At 43.7% G+C, this 22906-nt stretch overlaps 2 protein-coding genes across 3 annotated transcripts in view; one reads left to right on the top strand and one right to left on the bottom strand.

Annotated features, from left to right (window-relative positions):
• The window catches only part of DHODH (dihydroorotate dehydrogenase (quinone)), a 183178-nt gene extending 165603 nt beyond the window's left edge, over nucleotides 1–17575 (bottom strand). Inside the window, exon 1 of the mRNA XM_068119071.2 lies at nucleotides 17437–17575. Within this exon, the coding sequence (XP_067975172.2) occupies nucleotides 17437–17445 (9 nt within the window). The 5' untranslated portion in view covers nucleotides 17446–17575. The remainder of the gene's footprint in view (nucleotides 1–17436) is intronic.
• Nucleotides 17576–17757: 182 nt separating this feature from the next.
• The window catches only part of KIAA1143 (KIAA1143 ortholog), a 57763-nt gene continuing 52614 nt past the window's right edge, over nucleotides 17758–22906 (top strand). For both annotated transcript variants that reach the window (XM_068119070.2, XM_068119069.2), the window contains exon 1: nucleotides 17758–18084. In XM_068119070.2, the coding sequence (XP_067975171.1) occupies nucleotides 17980–18084 (105 nt within the window). In that variant the 5' untranslated portion in view covers nucleotides 17758–17979. The remainder of the gene's footprint in view (nucleotides 18085–22906) is intronic.

The following is a 22906-nucleotide window of genomic DNA, read 5'->3' as shown; positions in this document are numbered from 1 at the left end:
ATGCCACGTGGCGGGCCTGAACAAGTCTGGCGAGGCCGAAGGGAGGCGCTGCAGGAAGGAGTGGCCGGTGAGCCGCGAGCCACCAATCAGAGCTCGAGGGGAGTGGCTCGCAATGGCGGAAAGAGGCGGGGCTTGGAACATTCGGGTAAGATCGGGGAGGTGCCATTTTAGGCCCTGCCCCGAGCCCATTAAGCAGAGTTCGTCCCGCAGGAGAGATTAAAAGAACAGCAGCAGAGTTCGTCAAGCAGAGTTCGTGGAGGAGAGTTCGAGAGAGAACGCGGCAGAACGGGTGAGAGCCAGAACGAGAGACGAGGAGTGAAAGTCGGCCAGCCCTGAACAAGTCAAAGCGCTTGCGTTGAACTATTGTAATAGCCTCGTTGTACACGAACTCTCCCCGTGCCCTGTACCCTGCGCTCTGCCGCTGTATTAATCGCGCGTTCGAGAAGATGACCCATGCCGGGCCACAGACGCACGATCTCCTCCTGCCTGCCTTCTCCTGCATACGTGCCGTGACCGCCAGAGGGCTACACCAGGAGCGAGCTGTCCCGGAGCGACCGACGCAAAGCGCGTTTGGCACGCGAACATTCTTCCTCCATCTCCCCGTGTGCGTGAGTGGGCCCTGTGTCTGGAGATAAGTTAAGTTGGTTAAGCTTCTCCTCTGTGTCCCCTTTCCTTCATCCTGATTATTTTACATTGTAAATAAATTGTGTTATTCCTCTTATTTGACCGTTCCTGTCCCTTCAACGAATTGGCCTCGCATGGTACGAATAGAACCGCTCGAATCGGGTTCCATAAAAAGTAACGGCATGAGTCACGTGATACGCATACCGCTCGGGCGTACTCGATTAAGCGTGGCTTGTGCGAGGCTCGGTCCCCGCTTTCGTGGCAGTGTGGGTTAAAGGTACATGCGACGTTGACCCGATACCCTTTTTCACGCTTGCTCCGGAAGTGGCGATTCAGCCTCGTGGACACGAAGACCCAAGGGGAAAAAGGGGTTTAATCCCCCCTTTGTAACGTGAACGGGCTTCGGGAGATCCGCAACAATATGTAAAGCACACATCAGATTACCACGCCTACAGGAGGGTACAGTCAGAAACATTATGATCATCCACCTCCAAAGTACTGTCGTGTCGCCCAGCGATAAAGACCACTGGATGGCGAATGACCAATCGTTTTTACTCCCGAGGCGAACTCCCGAAAGGTTGGCAGTTATTTTTTATGGTGTGCACGGGACGGAAGGCAGTGAAGTGCTTACCTGAACGGAACACCCACAACGAATAAACGCACACAATAAATGAAAAATGCCACAATAATGATTTAATAAAAATAAATGCAAGACGAAATAAATGTTGAAGTAAACTAATTGCAATTCCTACTTTGAGGATCCTCCACTCAGATACGAATACGAACACACAAGGGAATGATAAAGTAAAATGAATGTTCTTTTTTTAAATATCATGCAGCCACTTAGCTGATCTCAACGAGTTCTTTTGTAAAGGTGATGGCGATGGTCCAGTCCCAATGCTTCCCGCGCCGGAGCGCCCAAAATGGCGCCGGCCGATGAAAGCGACGCGCACAGAGTCGTTGAGCGAGCTGTGAAAACGGCCCTCTTTTGCTCTCTCTCTCTGTCCCTCCCCCGAACGGCACGGCCTTCAGTCCACCACAGGCTCAGCAGTTCCTGAAACCTCCTTCAATAGCTGCCACCGCAGCTAAGAGCTCCTTGCTCTCAAAAGTGCACACCAAAAACTACCTCAGCACACGGACAGAGAAAGATGGCGCCCCCTTCTCCTCGAGCATATCCCAGAGAACTACTGAGAGAGAGCCAAGAGACATGCTCTTCTTCCTCTTGCTCGAAGCTCTCCTGACGTCACAATGTCCAATCGCCAAGCCCCATCGAATCTCCCCCTTGGTCGTGCTCGACCAATGACGAACTTTGGGGCATGGCCTGCCGGCTTTGCTTGGTGTGAGGGTCATTAAGACGTGGCTTACTTGCCGATCGGCGATGTATGGGTACTGTCGGCGTACGTGGTGGTCCAATGAAAGCCTGCATGGCCGGCCTTGTTGTAGTTGTAAAATAAATCGTAGGGAAAAGCCACAGGAGACTATCACATACTGGGGGGAAACTAACCTTAATCCTCAACTAGTTAACACAGCTTCACGCCCCCCCCCCCCCCCCCCCCGTGTGAAGACACAAACAATCTTAAGGTCCAGTTTACCCGACTTAAATACATCTAGATGCCTCCTACTCGTCCACGGTCCATACTATACCTATACAATCCTGCCTTCACTATGGTATTCCATAATCTTACCCCACAAACGTAACAGTACCATGGTTATTCTCCACTATCACCACGCCACTCACCCTCACATAATGGCACAACTCACTACGCCTGCCACTCTTACAACTCGGAAGCTATGGATAGGCACTGGTGCTGCTGGCTCTCACACAGGAATGAGTCAACACAGGGATCACATTCTCCACCATCTTGCTTTGGATCCAGTGTGTCTGAACATCTGTCAAAGCAGCAGTCTGCAGCACTGCATCCCTCCAGCCAACTTCCCCATTATGCTTTCCTTGCCAGTGTGATGGTGTGAGTCATCATTTTCGACAAATCTCTTCCCTTTGTTGGCGTGCTCTCCAAGCATTGGACTTTGTGCAATGGCTGTATAGTCCAATGCGGGACCCACAGCGTCTACCACAAACATCGCAGGTATAGACTGGTCCTTGCGGAGAAGGACGTTGGCAGGTTTTCCTTTCTTGTCTCCGCTGTCTCTCGATAGCAAGTCTCTTAAAATTCAAAGTGGTCCAGGCCTTTGCAGCAAATGTTACGCCAAACTCACCTGTTTTGTGGCCTGATGTTCCCAGGTGACAACTGGAAGGCACAAGACTCGAGCGTAGACTTAAGGACATCCCTGTAGTGCAATTTAGCCACCATGTAACAATTTACTAAATTTTAGTTGTCCATAGAAAAGCACTTTTGGGATTCTATTGTCTTCCATGTGTGTGAGGGTGTCCTGACCAGCAAAGCTGGGCTTGCATCAGGAAATACTCAATTATTTGGATATGACAACGGTCTAGGATTGAGGCGTTAGGTATTCTGCTTTGCCAAGTGATGCCGAAGGCATTGCATATGGAATCGACTGAGGTGTTTGATATGGCGATGATAGGGTGTCCAAGATTCACATCCGTACAGGAGTGTCAATAAGACAACGGCACGATAGACACGGATCTTGGTGTCCAGGTGAATGCCACGATCATGCCAAAGGTGATGTGTCAATCTTCCAAAGGACACGCATGCTTTACCGAGGCTTGATGTTACTTTATCGTCAATCTTTATCGGACACGCATGTGTTTTAGCTCTTACACGAGCCTTGACTGTATACAAAAAAAAAAAAACATTGCATTTTGAGAGTGGACACCTCCAAGCTAGCAGAGCTTTTCTACAACTTTGAGTGGCGTGTCATCGATGGTAATGGATGGGATGGTATACACACCTGTTCTTGGCTGAAGCATAGCCCCAGTCTTATTGAGGATATTCACAAGGCCATAGCGGCGAGCAGATTGCGCAAAGGAGTTGACAATAAATTGCATAACTTCGAGATTATGACTGAAGAGTGCACAGTCATCGGCGAAAAGTAGATCATGGAGCAACATTTCCGTGATTCCGAACTTGGCCTTCAGACTTCGCAAATTAAAGACACTACCGTCGGTGCGAAACAGGATCATCACTCCCTGGGTGCAATCTTCGAAGGCATCATGAAGCATAGAGGGAAACAATGCTAAATAATAGGGGTGCTAGGACACAGCCTTGCTTTGTGCCGTTGGTACCAGGAAATGACTCAGAAGTGCATCCGCTGTCCCTCACATGAGCAACCATGCCATCGTGGAAGGATCTGATGTTGATCAACTTAGTGGGACAGCTGACTTTGTACAGTAGCTTCCACAGGCCTTCCCTACTGCCCCGATGAAACGCGTTCGTGAGGTCGAAAAAGACCATATACAGATCACGATGTTGTTCTCTGCTCTTCTCTTGAAGTTGACGAGTAGAGAACATCATGTCGGTGGTGCCACGTCCAGCACGAAAGCTGCATTGGCTTTCTAAGGTGATGCTGTTGACAATTGTTGGTGACATGTGATTAAGAATGATGTGGTCAAATATTTTCCCAGCATTAGATAGTAGACTAGTAGAGCCATGCCACAGTAGTTGTCGACACATGACTTATCACCTTTGCATCCATACAGAGGAACATCATGGCATCTTTGAAGACCTGGGGTACCGGTACTGATTCCTCATTCCAGATGGTATTGTAGAGTTGGGTCAGGTGAGAGGTTGGCACCACCAAAGTTTAAAACCTCAGGGGGGATACCATCCTCACCAGGGGCCTTTCCAGATGACATCTCTTTGATAGCTCTGGTGGTCTCTATTTTAGTGAGAGGGCAGGCAAGGTCTTCTAATATAGAGGGAAGAGAGTCATTGGCTGCGTCTGAGATGGAGGAGGGGCAAATGAGGACACCCTTATAGTGTTCAGCATAGTGCTCCAGGATCTTGTTTGGCTCTGTGATAGGTGCTGGCCATCTGACCTACGGAGTGCGGCGATACCATGAGAAGACGGTCCATAGACTGCCTTCAGACCAGCATAGAAGCACCTGAAATTCTTTCTTTCAGGTGCCTCCTGAATTTCTTCCGCTATTGCTGCCCACCAGCTATCTTTCATGGAACGTAGTGTTGATTGTGCGAGTCTCCTACGTTGCAGGTAAGAGGAGTGTTTACTCGCTGAGCCACTGTCATCAATCCAGCAAAGATGAGCCGCATGCACAGAGTTAAGTAAACTGTTGATCTGGGATGCATTTTCTTCAAACCAGTCTTTGTGACAACACTTGATGAAACCAAGAATGTCAGACGGTCTCTGATTGGGATGCATAGTTTCACCGGATGTGATTCGATCTTTGCTTTGCTGTTAAGGGAAAGGCTAAAGGACTAAAATTGCTGAGACAGCATCAAGATTTTGTGGAAGCCTGCACATCACTTGGAAACACATGGGCAGTCCCAGAATAATTGCACAACACAACAAACTGGTAGAATTTGTTTGTACTTTTTATGGAAAGCGACTGAAAAACGTCAATCTTTTTTGTTATCAGCTCTATTTCACAAAGGCTGTTAAGGTTGAGCCTGATGCTTTACCACTTTGCAAATCGATGCTTGCCATCTAGGGCAAATTATCAAGCAGCCATATGGAGACGAGCAATCTTTCAAATGCCCGGCACTCCTTCTCCTGATGGTTGTGAATGGGAAATTAGTGATAATCCAATTTCAATAAAATGGCTTGCCGGTAGCCCTCCCTGCCCCTAATAAAATCATGGAACTGTTAAGCTGTACATGCAAGAGATATTGTGAAATTGACTCATGTTGTTTACAAGCAGGGCTGAAATGTATGGATCTCTGCGCTATTGGATGTGATGAAATGGAAACGGGGGAAGAACAAACTGATCTAAATACATCTGCTGAAGACGACGAAGACTCCGACGATGATTTGTAAATAATAAAGTTATGTTGCTGTAGATTTTTTAATGTTAACTAATAGATTGGTTATCAAAGACTATATGAGATTTGGATATGACTGCAATCTATGAGGTAAGATCCCCTTAAACTTTAAAAACTGGTCTTCCCGCTCAGATCATCCAAGAAGCTACGAGTTAGCTGAGAGTGCAATTTTGAAATCTAATACCGTATTTCCTCAAATAATCACCCCGGGGAGCTTATTCATTCAGGGGATTCCAAGAGGGGCACATAATCGAGAGCAGTGCTTATTCGAAGAAATAAGGTCACTCTTTGATGTGTGACTTGCAAAGTTATAAGAATGTTTCTTCGGTGAAAATGCATTTTAATCTTAAACGAAATTTGAAGAACATATAGACCCCCAGTTTGTTGATAAGCTACCATTTTCGGAAGACCATCATACCTTTTCATAATCTGTGTACCCAAGCATGTATTTAAAACCATATTTCACTAGTTTCGGCCATGTGAGTATTCAGCACTACACAGCTGATATATTACATCTACAGTGGTAAAGTTACGGATTTTTTTTTCTACAATTATTTGTCTCTTTTTTTTCCATATTGAATTGTATACTCGAACACTGTGACCACCTTTAGAGGCCATTTTCCCCCCGCAGAGCAGGGGTTGGCCTTTTTCGGGCACCGTGGTCCACTTTTTGAAGCAATGTTTTCGGGCCTGATGCCCTTCCTACCGCCAACACTGTTAGTCGCCTTTGCAACACACAGGGAACTACCAGTGAACTGGTACTCAATTTGCCAACCTCGGAAGGATGACAGGCTGAGTCAACCCCCCTGGCGTTAATTCAGCGATCGACATGGATTCAAACCCAAGATCTTAGGATCCCAAGTCGGCACCCTAACCGCTAAGCCAACACCAAGCTGTTATATACTCGAACACTGTGGAACAAAAATCACCTTTTTACTATTTTCAAAATCCCTTCTGTTTAGCTGTACCTGCACATTTAAATAAGGTTGTGTATAAGACATCTATCTATAATTCCAGTAATCTCTGTGTGTTTGTTTGTACGTTTGTTTGTCTGTGACCGCTGTTTCTCGACAACCACGGGTCCGATATACTTTAAACTTGCCAGGTATATTGCTGGGGACCCGAGGATGTGCCTTTTCAAGGTTTCATATTAATCGGACAATTACTTACCGAGCTATGTCCAAAAAACGATTCAACCAATCAGAGAGCAGCGAGCTATCGCTTGTGCCGAACGTGGCGGACACACTCTGCCTCGGATGGCACATTTGAGAGCGTATTCATTTCTTTCACGTTTGCAAACTATGTTGGCGCTATGTTGGCGTTAAACTATGTTTTAAAACTAATAAAAACCCCGGGGGGATTGTCACTGTACTCGCAAGCCGTTCGCCGTTCGCTTTGGCGTTGCGAATGGACCAAAACATTTCATGCACCAAACCATTTCATGTAAAGCGTTCGCCGTTCGCTTTGGCGTTGCGAATGGACCAAAACATTTCATGAACCAAACCATTTCATGTAAATAGAGGGGGGGATATAATTTTAGATATAGATATAGTACGGGCATGCCCTAGTTGCTTCAATGGTGCTAAACTTCCAAAAAACAAGTACAAAAAGTTTTAATTAAAACAAAAGCCACGTCGATGTTACACAATGCCTAGATGCAGCTGTGCCTATAACGTCGATGTTATAGGCACAGGACATTCCTATTGATTCGATTACTTGGTTATTTTTGTGCAAAGTGAAAATATATCTCGGCAATTTCCCGTGTGTGGCGACGAATTTTTAATATATCTCGGCATTTTCCCGTCTGTTATTTCAGGCGGTGTATGACTGACCATGCCGCGATTAAAAAAATATATATCTCGGCAATTTCCCGTGTGTGGCGACACGTGAACGAAGCTATGCTCCTCTCTCCACATTATTGTGACGATGTATAAATTAAATATTTAATCGTGACGATTGTCATCAAATGGACGAATTTTTAATACATCTCGGCATTTTCCCGTCTCTTATTTCGGGCGGTGTATGACTGACCATGCCGCGATAAAAAAAAAAAAATCTCAATGGACTTGAAGTTACAGGCCTTTGAGAATTCATTTCGTTCTATAAAGGGCAACTTTCATCGGATTTTCTTCCCGTTTTTTTTCAACCGAGTCTAAAACTATGTTAGCGACTGTGAAAAATGAAATGATATATCGAATTTGATTTGAAATAAAACTGTGTGAGAGAGGAAGACACCACAGGCCTACAAAACAGGCCTCAAAGCTATGCGAGTTAATAAAATGGTGGATATTTGTTTATATGAAGGCTCTCCCAGAATGGGTGGAGCTATGGTTCCCAGAATGGGTGGAGCTTTGAGGTTTTGTCTTCTCTGCAAGAAGAACAAGAACAAGAAGAACAACAACAGCAGCAGAGGGCACTCTATGAGCAGCGTCTGCGACGCGGCTAAAAATTATACAACCTTTAAAAAAAATCATTATTTTATTTTAATTATATATGCATTAACACTGCCTGAGGAAAGGTGTTCTATGAACTTTCTAATCCTTTGTTATTGTTGAATCATGCTGTTGTGTTTTTTTACATAACCTAATGACCCTTCTTTTCTGTTATCGCTGAATCACACTGTTGTGTTTTTACATAACCTAATTACACTTATTTTCTGTTATTGTCGAGTCACACTGTTGTGTTTTTACATAACCTAACTAGATGGTATTCATAGAATACTTACCCTGCGCAGTCAACTTGGTGCGAGCCAACTCTTCTGTTTTTGAACATTTTTTTCCTTTGATCCAATATGGCTGCCGGACCACGCAAGCGATGACATCATAAATTTATATTCTCTATTATAATTGTTGCATCGATCACGCTCAAATCATTTCAAACTGATCAGACTAAGCGTTGTCCCTGTCAAATTATGACGTCATAATTATGGCACCAATGACGTCATCGTTAACAACACCTATTCCCCATATGAAGTTTTTTTTACAATGAGCCATGTTTCAATATTTTCCATGCAGCGGTTTTGGAGATATACAGGTGCAACTTTTTTCATTTTTAAAAAAATGGCGTCTGCACCGTGACCTATGACGTTATAATTTTCATTAAAAAAAATTAAACAGGAGGAACTGCACATATTCTGAAAATTTTGTGTCCATCTCACGAACAGTTGCAGAGGAATTTTTGTTTTATTCAAACTGATCAGATCAAGCGTTGTACTTGTCGAATTATGACGTCAAAATTAAGGCGCCAATGCCATCACCATCAACATATCTTATTCCCCATGGTGAGTACTTGACAATGAGGCAATTGAGGCATGTTTCAATTTTTTCCATTGAGCGGTTTGGGAGATATAGAGATGCAACGTTTTTCCAAGATGGCGTCCGTACCACGTGACCTATGACGTCATAATTATGAATAAAAAAATTCTAGAGGCGGAGCCGCTTCTATGGTAAACTTTTGTGTCAATCGGACCAACGGTTGCCAAGAAAATTAATTTTTAAAACTAGTGTGACTCGGCACGCTCCGCGCTCCTCACCACACATCATTTCAGAGGGATAGGCATCTTTGACCATTTCGGTGTCTTTTGGGTCTTCATGGTGTTTTGGGTCTTCAGGGCCATTTCGGTCTTCAGAGTCTTTTGGATCCTCTGGGTATTTTGGGTATTTTGGGTCTTCAGTGTCTTCAGGGGCTTTTGGGTCTTAAGTCTTTTGTTTCCTCTGGGTCTTTAAGAGTCTTTGGGGTATTTTGGTTATTTGGGTATTTTGGGTCTAAAGGGTCTTTAAGGGTCTTCAGGGTTTTTGGGGTCTTTGGGGTGTTTTGGGCCTTTGGGGTCTTTTGGGTCTACAGGGTGTTTTGGGTCTTCAGGGACATTTGGGTCTTCAGAGTCTTTTGGATCCTCTGGGCATTTAAGGGTATTTTGGGTCTTTTGAGTCTTTTGAGTCTTCGAGGACATTTGGGTCTTCGGGGTATTTTTGAGCCTCAAGGCCTTCAAGGGTAGTTTGGGTCTTTGGGGGTCTTCAGGGTATTTTGGGTCTTCAGGGTCTTTGTAGTCTTCAGGGTGTTTTGAGTCTTCAGGGTGTTTTGGGTCTTCGGGGTGTTTTGGGTCTTTGGGGTCTTTTGGGTCTACGGGGTGTTTTGGGTATTCGGGGTGTTTTGGGTCTTCGGGGTATTTTTGAGCCTCAGGACCTTCAAGGGTATTTTGGGTCTTTCGGGTATTTTGGGGTCTTTAGGGTATTTTGGGTCTTTCAGGGTCTTTGTAGTCTTCAGGATGTTTTAGGTCTTCGGGGTATTTTGGGTCTTCGGGGTGTTTTGGGTCTTCGAGGTGTTTTTGGGTCTTCGGGGTGTTTTTGGGTCTTCGGGGTGTTTTTGGGTCTTCGGGGTGTTTTTGGGTCTTCGGGGTGTTTTTGGGTCTTTGGGGTGTTTTTGGGTCTTTGGGGTGTTTTGGGTCTTCGGGGTGTTTTGGGTCTTCAGGGTGTTTTGGGTCTTCAGGGTGTTTTGGGTCTTCGGGGTGTTTTGGGTCTTTGCGGTGTTTTGGGTCTTCGGGGTGGTTTGGGTCTTCGGGGTGTTTTGGGTCTCCAGGGTCTTTTGGGTCTTCGGGGTCTTTTTGAGCCTCAGGGCTTTCAAGGGTATTTTGGATCTTTGGGGTATTTTGGATCTTTGGGGTATTTTGGATCTTTGGGGTGTTTTGGATCTTTGGGGTGTTTTGTGTCTTCAGGGTCTTTCAGGTCTTCAGGGTCTTTCAGGTCTTCAGGGTCTTTCAGGTCTTCAGGGTATTTTGGTTCTTCAGAGTATTTTGGTTCTTCGGGGTGTTTTGGGTATTTTAGGTCTTCTGGGCCATTTTGGTTTTGAGGGTCTTTTTGAGAGTCTGGGCCTTCAAGAGTATTTTGGGTCTTTGGGGTGTTTTGGGTCTTCAGGGGACTTGGTGGTCTTTGGGGTCTTAAGGGTATTTTGGGTCTTCAAGGTCTTCAGGGTGTTTTAGTTCTTCAGGGTCTTCAAGGTATTTTGGGTCTTCCGGGTGTTTGGGGTCTTCGGGGTCTTTTTGGTCTTCCGGGTCTTCGGGGTGTTTTTGTTCTTGAGGGTCTTTAAGGGTTTTTGTGATCTTCTGAGAGTTTTGGGTCTTTTGGGTCTTCAGGGTCTTTTGGGTCTTCGAGGCCATCGGGGTGTTTTGGGTCTTCGGGGTGTTTTGGGTTTTGAGGGTCTTTTTGAGAGTATGGGCCTTCAAGAGTATTTTGGGTCTTTGGGGTGTTTTGGGTCTTTGTGGTCTTAAGGGTCTTGGAGTAATTATAGGGTCATCAAAGGTCTGAGGGGTCTCAGCAGTCTAAACGTAATTAATAGGGTTAATTAAGAGGGTGTAAATTATATGTGAAGAGGAAAGAAGACGTTTGCGTCGCATTTCAACAAACATCTATCTATAATTCCAGTAATCTCTGTCTGTACGTTTGTTTGTCTGTGACCGCTGTTTCTCGACAACCACGGGTCCGATATACTTTTAACTTGCCAGGTATATTGCTGGGGACCCGAGGATGTGCCTTTTCAAGGTTTCATATTAATCGGACAATTACTTACCGAGCTATGTCCAAAAAACGATTCAACCAATCAGAGAGCAGCGAACGATCGCGTGTGCCGGCGTTGCGAATGGACCAAACCATTCCATGTAAATAGAGGGGGGGGTTCTGTGGTCGTTGCGAATGGACGAAACCATTTCATGTAAATAGAGGGGGGGGATTGTCACTGTACTCGCAAGCCGTTCGCCGTTCGCTTTGGCGTTGCGAATGGACCAAACCATTTCATGTAAATAGAGGGGGGGGGGATATAATTTTAGATAGATATATAGTACGGGCATATATATAGTACGGGCATGCCCTAGTACATAACAACATAACCAGATACGTTTGCTCTATTATAATGATATATGATATGATATGAATGAGGCTTACGATGTAGTGGCATCCCTTGAATACGATCAATTGACTCCCCAATATATTCGTTGTGTTCACGGTTTGAATTACGCTGAGGTGGCGTTTCGTGGATATGAATAAGTCTTACGATATAGTGTCAGTGTACCCAGAGGTAAAATGTCAAGTGTACCCAGAGGTAAAATGTCAAGTGTACCCAGAGGTAAAATGTCAAGTGTACCCTGAAGTGATGTGAACTGAGTCGGCAAGCACCATATGTTCTTGGGTGTCATGAGTTATCCACCGATTGCGTTTCACGTCAACCAGTAAGGTCGAAAGAAAACGAAGCGTATCCAGAGGAGTGGGAGATGCAGACACGTATCCAGAGGTGTCTGTCTGACAGACAGACATTTGGTGACTTATAGCAAGATGCAGACACGTACGGCACACAGCAAACGGCACACCGACACAACTGAATGCTTGACCCCACCTTTCGCTTCACGAGCAGCAGGGTAATTACACATATTTTCTGTTATTGTGGAGTCACACTGTTGTGTGTTTACATAACCTAATTACACTTATTTTCTGTTATTGTCGAGTCACACTGTTGTGTGTTTACATAACCTAATTACACATATTTTCTGTTATTGTCGAGTCACACTGTTGTGTGTTTACATAACCTAATGACACTTATTTTCTGTTATTGTCGAGTCACACTGTTGTGTGTTTCCATAACCTAATTACACTTATTTTCTGTTATTGTCGAGTCACACTGTTGTGTGTTTACATAACCTAATGACACTTATTTTCTGTTATTGTCGAGTCACACTGTTGTGTGTTTCCATAACCTAATTACACTTATTTTCTATTATTGTCGAGTCACACTGTTGTGTGTTTACATAACCTAATTACACATATTTTCTATTATTGTCGAGTCACACTGTTGTGTGTTTACATAACCTAATTACACTTATTTTCTATTATTGTCGAGTTACACTGTTGTGTGTTTACATAACCTAATTACACTTATTTTCTATTATTGTCGAGTCACACTGTTGTGTGTTTACATAACCTAATTACACATATTTTCTGTTATTGTCGAGTCACACTGTTGTGTGTTTACATAACCTAATTACACTTATTTTGTTATTGTCGAGGCACACTGTTGTGTTTTTTACATAACCTAATTATCCTTCTTCTTTTCTGTTATTGTCGAGTCACACTGTTGTGTTTTTTACATAACCTAATTACCCTTCTTTATGTCTGTTATTGTCGAGTCACGCTGTTGTTTTTACATAACCTAATTACCCTTCTTCTTTTCTGTTATTGTCGAGTCACACTGTTGTGTTTTTTACATAACCTAATTACCCTTCTTTATGTCTGTTATTGTCGAGTCACGCTGTTGTTTTTACATAACCTAATTACCCTTCTTATTTTCTGTCATTGTCGAGTCACGCTGCTGTGTTTTTTACATACCCTAATTACCCTTCTTCTTTTCTGTTATTGTCGAGTCACGCTGTTGTGTTTTTAAATAACCTAATTACCCTTCTTCTTTTCTGTTATTGTCGAGTCACACTGTTGTGTGTTTACATAACCTAATTACACTTATTTTGTTATTGTCGAGGCACACTGTTGTGTTTTTTACATAACCTAATTACCCTTCTTTATTTCTGTTATTGTCGAGTCACGCTGTTGTGTTTTTACATAACCTAATTACACTTATTTTCTGTTATTGTCGAGTCACACTGTTGTGTGTTTACATAACCTAATTACACTTATTTTGTTATTGTCGAGGCACACTGTTGTGTTTTTTACATAACCTAATTACCCTTCTTCTTTTCTGTTATTGTCGAGTCACACTGTTGTGTTTTTTACATAACCTAATTACCCTTCTTTATTTCTGTTATTGTTGAGTCACACTGTTGTGTGTTTACATAACCTAATTACACTTATTTTGTTATTGTCGAGGCACACTGTTGTGTTTTTTACATAACCTAATTACCCTTCTTTATTTCTGTTATTGTCGAGTCACACTGTTGTGTTTTTTACATAACCTAAATACCCTTCTTCTTTTCTGTTATTGTCGAGTCACGCTGTTGAGTTTTTACATAACCTAATTACCCTTCTTTTTTTCTGTTATTGTCGAGTCACACTGTTGTGTTTTTTGACATAACCAAACTACCCTTCTAATTTTCTGTTATTGTTGAATCACACTGTTGTGTTTTTACATAACCAAATTACCCTTCTTATTTTCTGACGCCAACAGCAGGGAAGGAGAAAATGAAGACAGACAAACAAGGAATGCAGGTAACGATGAGGGTTAGGGGAGAATGCAAGGGGTGAACAAGTTTGAAACAAACAATTTTTTTTGGAGGAGTGGGGAATTGCAATGGTTTAATGGGATTGAATAAATTCTGTTTTTGGATAGGGTGAACGAAACATTTTAGATAGTGGTGAACAGCTGTCCTAAAGACAGGGAGGATAGGATGAGAGTGAAGAGAGTGTGGAAGTTTGCTCCACAAGTGGGGGGGAGGGGGGGGGAACAAATGAGCAGAGGTGAGCAGTGGCTTTGGATTTTGGTAGTTTGTCCAGGAGGGAGTTGCTTATGGATGCATACATCCTGGAAATACTTGTGTGGAGAGTGGGGAATAAAGCATGTGGAGGGCACAGGTGGAAGACAAGAAATGAGGCGGAAAAAGAGACAGACAGAAAAACCACCGACCTGTTGGCGATGGCGAAGTGACAGACCCATAGACTCAGCCTTATCACGAGAGATTCCAATGATCTTGAAAGCCTTGGTTTCCAAGATGTCATTTGGAATTTATCCATGATGCTTTGCATTTAGGATGATGCAAATAGTGTCAAAATGACCCCAATATGATTGCATGACAAAACAAGGGAATTTCAGTTCTTATATGGTGTTTTTCGTTTTGAAGTTACGGTCGAATGTTTGGTAGGGAAGTTCATCAAACCCCAGTCCACAGATGGTTAACCGCAAGGGAAGCCATCTCCAGATTGGCACCATAATCAGAGAATGATGATCTTTTGATCAATCACCTTTAAATGTGCCAAGTTTCGTGCTGGTATGCAAAAGATACCGCCTGACTACCAACCTATCAACCAAAGAAACCGAGACGCGCAAGGCTCACATGCATCATTCACACACCGAGACTACCATGGCTCACATGTATCATTCACACACCGAGACTACCAAGGCTCATATGTATCATTCACGCACCGAGACTACCAAGGCTCACATGCATCATTCACACACCGAGACTAGCATGGCTCACATGCATCATTCACACACCGAGACTACCAAGGCTCACATGCATCATTCACACACCCAGACTAGCAAGGCTCACATGCATCATTCACACACCGAGACTACCAAGGCTCACATGTATCATTCACACACCGAGACTACCAAGGCTCACATGTATCATTCACACACCGAGACTACCAAGGCTCATATGTATCATTCACACACCGAGACTACCAAGGCTCACATGCATCATTCACACACCCAGACTAGCAAGGCTCACATGTATCATTCACACACCGAGACTACCAAGGCTCACATGTATCATTCACACACCTCGACTAGCAAGGCTCACATGTATCATTCACGCACCAAGACTAGCAAGGCTCACATGTATCATTCACACACCGAGACTACCAAGGCTCACATGTATCATTCACGCACCTCGACTAGCAAGGCTCACATGTATCATTCACACACCTCGACTAGCAAGGCTCACATGTATCATTCACACACCTGGACTACCAAGGCTCACATGTATCATTCACACACCTCGACTAGCAAGGCTCACATGTATCATTCACACACCTCGACAAGCAAGGCTCACATGTATCATTCACACACCTCCACTAGCAAGGCTCATATGTTTCATTCACACAACTCGACTAGCAAGGCTCACATGTATCATTCACATACCGAGACTACCAAGGCTCACATGTATCATTCACACACCTCGACTAGCAAGGCTCACATGTATCATTAACACACCTCGACTAGCAAGGCTAACATGTATCATTCACACACCTCGACGAGCAAGGCTCACATGTATCATTCACACACCTGGACTACCAAAGCTCACATGTTTCATTCACACACCTCGACTAGCAAGGCTCACATGTATCATTCACACACCTAGACTACCAAGGCTCATATGTATCATTCACACACCCAGACTAGCAAGGCTCACATGTATCATTCACGCACCAAGACTAGCAAGGCTCACATGTATCATTCACACACCTAGACTACCAAGGCTCATATGTATCATTCACACACCCAGACTAGCAAGGCTCACATGTATCATTCACGCACCAAGACTAGCAAGGCTCACATGTATCATTCACACACCGAGACTACCAAGGCTCACATGTATCATTCACACACCTCGACTAGCAAGGCTCACATGTATCATTCACGCACCTCGACTAGCAAGGCTCACATGTATCATTCACACACCTCGACTAGCAAGGCTCACATGTATCATTCACACACCTGGACTACCAAGGCTCACATGTATCATTCACACACCTCGACTAGCAAGGCTCACATGTATCATTCACACACCTCGACTAGCAAGGCTCACATGTATCATTCACACACCTCCACTAGCAAGGCTCACATGTTTCATTCACACACCAAGACTAGCAAGGCTCACATGTATCATTCACACAACTCGACTAGCAAGGCTCACATGTATCATTCACACACCTCGACTAGCAAGGCTCACATGTATCATTCACATACCGAGACTACCAAGGCTCACATGTATCATTCACACACCTCGACTAGCAAGGCTCACATGTATCATTAACACACCTCGACTAGCAAGGCTAACATGTATCATTCACACACCTCGACGAGCAAGGCTCACATGTATCATTCACACACCTGGACTACCAAAGCTCACATGTTTCATTCACACACCTCGACTAGCAAGGCTCACATGTATCATTCACACACCTAGACTACCAAGGCTCACATGTTTCATTCACACACCTCGACTAGCAAGGCTCACATGTATCATTCACACACCTAGACTACCAAGGCTCACATGTTTCATTCACACACCTCGACGAGCAAGGCTCACATGTATCATTCACACACCTAGACTACCAAGGCTCACATGTTTCATTCACACACCTAGACTAACAAGGTTCACATGTATCATTCACACACCTAGACTACCAAGGCTCACATGTTTCATTCACACACCGAGACTACCAAGGCTCACATGTATCATTCACATACCTAGACTACCAAGGCTCACATGTATCATTCACACACCTCGACTAGCAAGGCTCACATGTTTCATTCACACACCTCGACTAGCAAGGCTCACATGTTTCATTCACACACCTAGACTAGCAAGGCTAACATGTATCATTCACACACCTCGACTAGCAAGGCTCACATGTATCATTCACACACCTCGACTCACAAGGCTCACATGTATCATTCACACACCTCGACTAGCAAGGCTCACATGTATCATTCACACACCTGTTGACTCAACGGGAGTCGAATCCATCACCTCATTGGACGGCACAACTTGCAATCCTTTTTTGAAAGATATATTTTTAAGAAGAACAAAAAATTTATTTATACAAGTAATTTCTCTGCGTTCGTGGTAGTTATGGAAGTTTGCTCTATGGTAATGGTTCAATGGTTCAAAATGTACACTTCGTTTCGTGTCACATTCGCGCCCTTTAACATCCCCACTGTCTGAACGATGGATGGTCCCGTCCCACACACAGAGAAAGGCGTGCTCCATGATGCACCACCACGCAATTACTCATTGTGGCAAAGAATCGCGATTACTAAATGTAAAACCTACACGACACCAAACAATCATGAAAGTCGGAGCAGTTAAACATTATCTGTTAATTAACGTCTCCAACCCGAGCAGAATTATGAACTTAGCGAAGAATCAGCAGCAAAAGCATTTTCACAAACACGTTACCTTCAACATAGTGAAGCGATCAAGTTTATAAATCAACGACTATTCTCACGCTTCGATTGGTGTTTTTATTGCCGTTCCTACAACATTATGCATACACTACTTTACCCAACCCACCAAAGTTTTACTTAAATTCTGACGTGGAAAAACTTTTATCAACACTACAGCGAGCTATACCGACATGGAAATGCATTGCACAAACTCAAAACCCGAGCTGCGAGGAAATAAAAGAAACACTTAAATGAAATTACATGAATCATGTTTGTCTGAACCGGCCTGTATATTTTTATAATGTTATTTTTACTTATGTTCTGATGTTGATCAGATCCTCATCTTCCTTACTCCTTAATTAAATGTCCGTATTTTCTAAGCGGTGTATAACATTAATGCTGTTCTCTTTATCGATTCACTTTATACGTGCAATAGTAACGGAATATCGTGGTGAGTTGAATGGGAAGTGTTCAAGTTTATTCAGAGATGAATAAGTAAGGTGAGGGGTAACGGGATCTGAAGTAGATAACATGAAAGCAAACAAGTCGAATCGTGATGGCGGCTCGCAATGTTTCGTATGTCCGCCCGGCCGAGCCAGCATTCCTTCGGCGGTTTAAAGAGAGAATTGGGCATCAGGAAGGACCCACTGTAGACACTAAGGTGAGGGACCGATCTGACTTGGTGTTCTTGTGTAATTAATGTATTGTTAACGTTATCGAAGCATGAAGCCATCGCCAGATCAGTGTTTTGTCTGACTCTGAGCATGAAATTTGTCAGGTAACATCGAGTGTTTTTAATACGTACCTCATTTACACCACACGTTGCCATGCGTTGTGTGGGGGGGGGGGGGGGGGAAACAACACAAGGGGCGAAACCATTTGAACACCCCCGAGGAGCCAGACCCGCGCTTCTGTCCGCATCACCTCCGCGCTCAGGTCAGCCTGTGGAAAAAGCTGACGTGTGACGTCATTACGTAGCGACTTGAACCCATGACAAAAACAAAACTTTTTTTTAGCACGTGCCCTTATTTTCTTGACTCGCAAAGAACCTGTCTCGTTACAGACGGGTTAAGTGTCTCACTTTTATGGCGTACCGGCTTCCATCAGGTGGCGCTATAGATAGTATACGATACACATTTACATAGATAGAATTGGGGTCTGCAGGTGAGTCAGGTAAGCCTTTTGGGACTGCCACTGGACCCTGGTAACAACTCGGTGCTACCTGCCGAACGGTCGGGTTGTTGGCGACTCAACCGACACCGCTCACCGTGCTAGTAGTCAGGTTCACTATGTTAACAAATATAATTTCGTTCAAAATTTTGGTAGATTAGCAAAACTATACATTTTTGGAATATTCAGAGCATGAGGAATCCAAAAATTAATGTTTGCATTTGCGTACACACCTTTGCGAAAATGACACTCAGGACAGTGATGAAGATAGTCAGGTTCACTGTGTTAACAAATATAATTTCTTTCAAAATTTTGGGATTAGCAAACCTGTACATTTTTGGAATCTTCAGAGCATGGAGAATCTGAAAATCAATGTTGGCATTTGCACAGACACCTGCATTGCCGCCATTTTGGATTTTGAAAATGGCCGCCATAAAATACATATTTTGCGCTATCTCGGCTTCTAGTCAACCTGGAGACTTAATTAAATATGCTAATCCTATGTTTTCTGGGTCAAGGAATCCAATAAAGGCCTCAAAATAGTGCTCAGGATTATAGAAAAGCAACAAACAAAGGTAATTGAAAACCATTGTCTTTATATTTGTGATATAACTGTATTACATAATACATGATATTGCAAGTCCTTTGAAGTTATAGGTTGTTATAGGAAGTTATAGTTAGTATCAGATTGAACTATAAGTCCTATACACAGGATCTACGAGGTCTATACCGTTCAGGAATATGCTTTTACAGATCTTCATTACTGTCCTGAGTGTCATTTTCGCAAAGGTGTCTACGCAAATGCAAACATTAATTTTTGGATTCCTCACGCTCTGAATATTCCAAAAATGTATAGTTTTGCTAATCTAACAAAATTTTGAACGAAAAAACATAGTGAACCTGACTATAGTGGGGAGGGTGACTGACACCTACCAGTGCCGGGAGCCAACAGCCATCCAGTGTGCAGTTGGGACACATGGTGTCTCCCACTCTCAAAAAACACCCATCCCGATTGGACAAATTCGTGTGTGTGTGTGTGTGTGTGTGTGTGTGTGTGTGTGTGTGTGTGTGTGTGTGTGTGTGTGTGTGTGTGTGTGTGTGTGTGTGTGTGTGTGTGTGTGTGTGTCTCAGTGTCATACCACCTCCAGTGCCCCCCATTGCTGAGCACAATGAAAACATTCCAACCCCAACAGTCCCTGTGCCGGCTGTTTTACATAACATACCTGAGCACACTTGTAAAACTGACAAAGAACCTCAAACTGTTAAACCTGTTACGGTTTCCCTTCCCCCCCCCCCCCCCCAACTACCCAAGGTTCCTTTAATTCCGCTGGTCATAATATCCATATCCAACTACCCAACATGGACCAAACTTATTGTGTCCCTGGTCATAATATCCATGACAATATTTGTTATTAACCTGCGTTCGCGCGCGGAGGTCACGTGGTGTTATTATGACGTCGTAGGTCACGTGGTACAGGCGCCCTCCTGGAAAAACTTCTCACCTCTATATCTCTGAAACCACTCAATGGAAAAAATTGAGACTTGGCTCATTGTCAACTACTCCCCATGGGGAATATGATATGTTAATGATTATGTCATTGGTGCTTTTGTTATGGCGTCATAATTCGACAAATACAACACTTATCCAATCGATCATTTTTAAAATTTCAGCAACTATTGGTCTGATGGACACGAAATTGTCACCAGAGGAGCCCCTCCTCCTTTAGAATATTTTAATGATAATCATGACGTCATAGGTCATGTGGTACAGGTGCCATCTTGGAAAAAACAAAAAATGTTGCACCTCTATATCTTCAAAACTGCTGCATGGTAAAAATTGAAACATGGCTCATTGTAAAGAACTCCATATGGGAATAGGTGTTGTTAATGATGACGTCAATGGTGCCATAATTGGACAGGGACAACACTTAGTCTGATCAGTTTGAAATGTATTGAGCGTGATCTATGCAACAATATTAAAGAATATAAATTTATGATGTCATCGCTCACGTGGTCTGGCAGCCATATTGGATCAAAGAAAAAAAATGTAAAAAAACAGAAGAGTTGGCTCACAACAAGTTGACTGCGCAGGGTAAGTATTCTATGAATACCATCGAGTTCGTGATCTGGTTGATGATTGTGATATCCATCATGAAAGTGTTGGCCTTGTTTTCCTAGATCAGGAGAAGGCTTTTGATTATGTTTCTCATGAATACTTGTCCGAAGTCTTAAATCGACTTGGTTTTGGACCTTTTATTACCCTGTGCTTGCGAAGCAAAAAGCGGGGTTAAGCATTCAGTTGCGTACTTGTGTCGTGTGTCATGTCTCATGTGTCATGTGCCGTGTGCGTGTGTGCATTTTAAAAATTCATTTTCTCGGCAACCGTTGGTCTGATTGACATGAAATTTTACCGTAGGAGTGCCTCTGCCTGTTTTTGCTGATAATTATGACATCATAGGTCACGTGGTATGGACGCCATCTTGGAAAAATGTTACACCTCTATATCTCCCAAACCGCTTAATGGAAAAAATTGAAACATGGCTCATTGTCAAGTACACCCCATGCAGAATAAGATATGTTAATGATGATGTCATAGGTACCTCCAGTATGACATCATAATTCGACAAGTACAACGCTTGATCTGATCAGTATGAAAAAAAAAAATTCCTCTGCAACTGTTAGTCCGATGAACACGAAATTTTCAGAATATGGGTGGCTCCTCCTGTAGAATTGTTCTAATGATAATTATGACGTCATTGGTCACGTGGTACAGGCGCCATCTTGGATCAAAAAAAACCCTTTAAAAAAACAAGAGTTGGCTTGCACCAAGTCCTTCTCAAGACCACGCAGGGTAAGTATTGTATGAATATCATCCAGTTTTATCATGCATACATTTATGTTCTTCAAACTTATCTGCCCTGCTAAACATAAATAATGATCTCGTGCCCCCTTTTTTGTATTAAATGAGGTGTCAGGCAGGGCTGCCCACTTTCAGGTGCTTTATACACCGTATCCCTTGAACCCCTCTTAAACACGCTTCGAAAGTCTTTGACTGGTTTCACTGTTAGAGGTTTAAACCACACTATAAAGACCATTGCCTATGCTGATGATATATGTGTTTGTATCAAAAACTCTGATGACATTGCTAAGATGATGCAAGCTTTAGCACTTTTTAGTCGAGCCTCATCAGCAAAAATCAACTGGAAAAAGACTGAGGCACTGTGGCTTGAATCCCTTACACACCCCCCATTCTCCCCACCTCCCCCCTCACCCCCGTCTCTCCCTGCAAATATCACTTGGAGAAGAGATGGGATCAAGTTTTTGGGAGTTTCTCTTGGTCCTGGAGATTTCATCAGGCATAACTGGGAAGGTTTGCCTGAACGCATTGAACTGCTTTTAATACAATGGAAAGGCCTACTCTGCCAATTGTCTTACCGTGGCAGAGTATTGGTCATAAACCACCTGGTTACCTCCATTCTGTGGCACAAGGTCTTGGCTCTGCAACCACCTGCTGGGTTAATCGACGGAATGCAGAAGAGCGTCACTCATTTCTTCTGGTCTGGAATGCATTGGCTACGACCGGAAAGATTGAGTTTGCCGATATCTGAGGGTGGTCAAGGACTTGTCAACGTAAAAAGCCGAGTCATGGCTTTTTGTCTACACACGATATGGTCCTTTTGCACGATCCTGTTGTGCTTTGGAGGCAACTTGCATGCTGCATTTTGTGCCTTGGAGGCAACTTGCATGCTGCATTTTGTGCCTTGGAGGCAACTTGCATGCTGCATTTTGTGCCTTGGAGGCAACTTGCATGCTGCATTTTGTGCCTTGGAGGCAACTTGCATGCTGCATTTTGTGCCTTGGAGGCAACTTGCATGCTGCATTTTGTGCCTTGGAGGCAACTTGCATGTTGTATTTTGTGCCTTGGAGGCAACTTGCATGTTGTATTTTGTGCCTTGGAGGCAACTTGCATGCTGCATTTTGTGCCTTGGAGGCAACTTGCATGCTGCATTTTGTGCCTTGGAGGCAACTTGCATGCTGCATTTTGTGCCTTGGAGGCAAATTGCATGCTGCATTTTGTGCCTTGGAGGCAACTTGCATGCTGCATTTTGTGCCTTGGAGGCAACTTGCATGCTGCCTTTTGTGCCTTGGAGGCAACTTGCATGCTGCATTTTGTGCCTTGGAGGCAACTTGCATGTTGTATTTTGTGCCTTGGAGGCAACTTGCATGTTGTATTTTGTGCCTTGGAGGCAAGTTGCATGTTGTATTTTGTGCCTTGGAGGCAACTTGCATGCTGCATTTTGTGCCTTGGAGGC

The sequence above is a fragment of the Myxine glutinosa genome, chromosome 6 (assembly GCF_964187855.1).
Source record: "Myxine glutinosa chromosome 6, kmMyxGlut1.1, whole genome shotgun sequence".
Taxonomy (NCBI): Eukaryota; Metazoa; Chordata; class Myxini; order Myxiniformes; family Myxinidae; genus Myxine; species Myxine glutinosa.
Note: the sequence above shows the minus strand (reverse complement) of the source record. Positions and strands in the feature narration are given on the sequence as shown.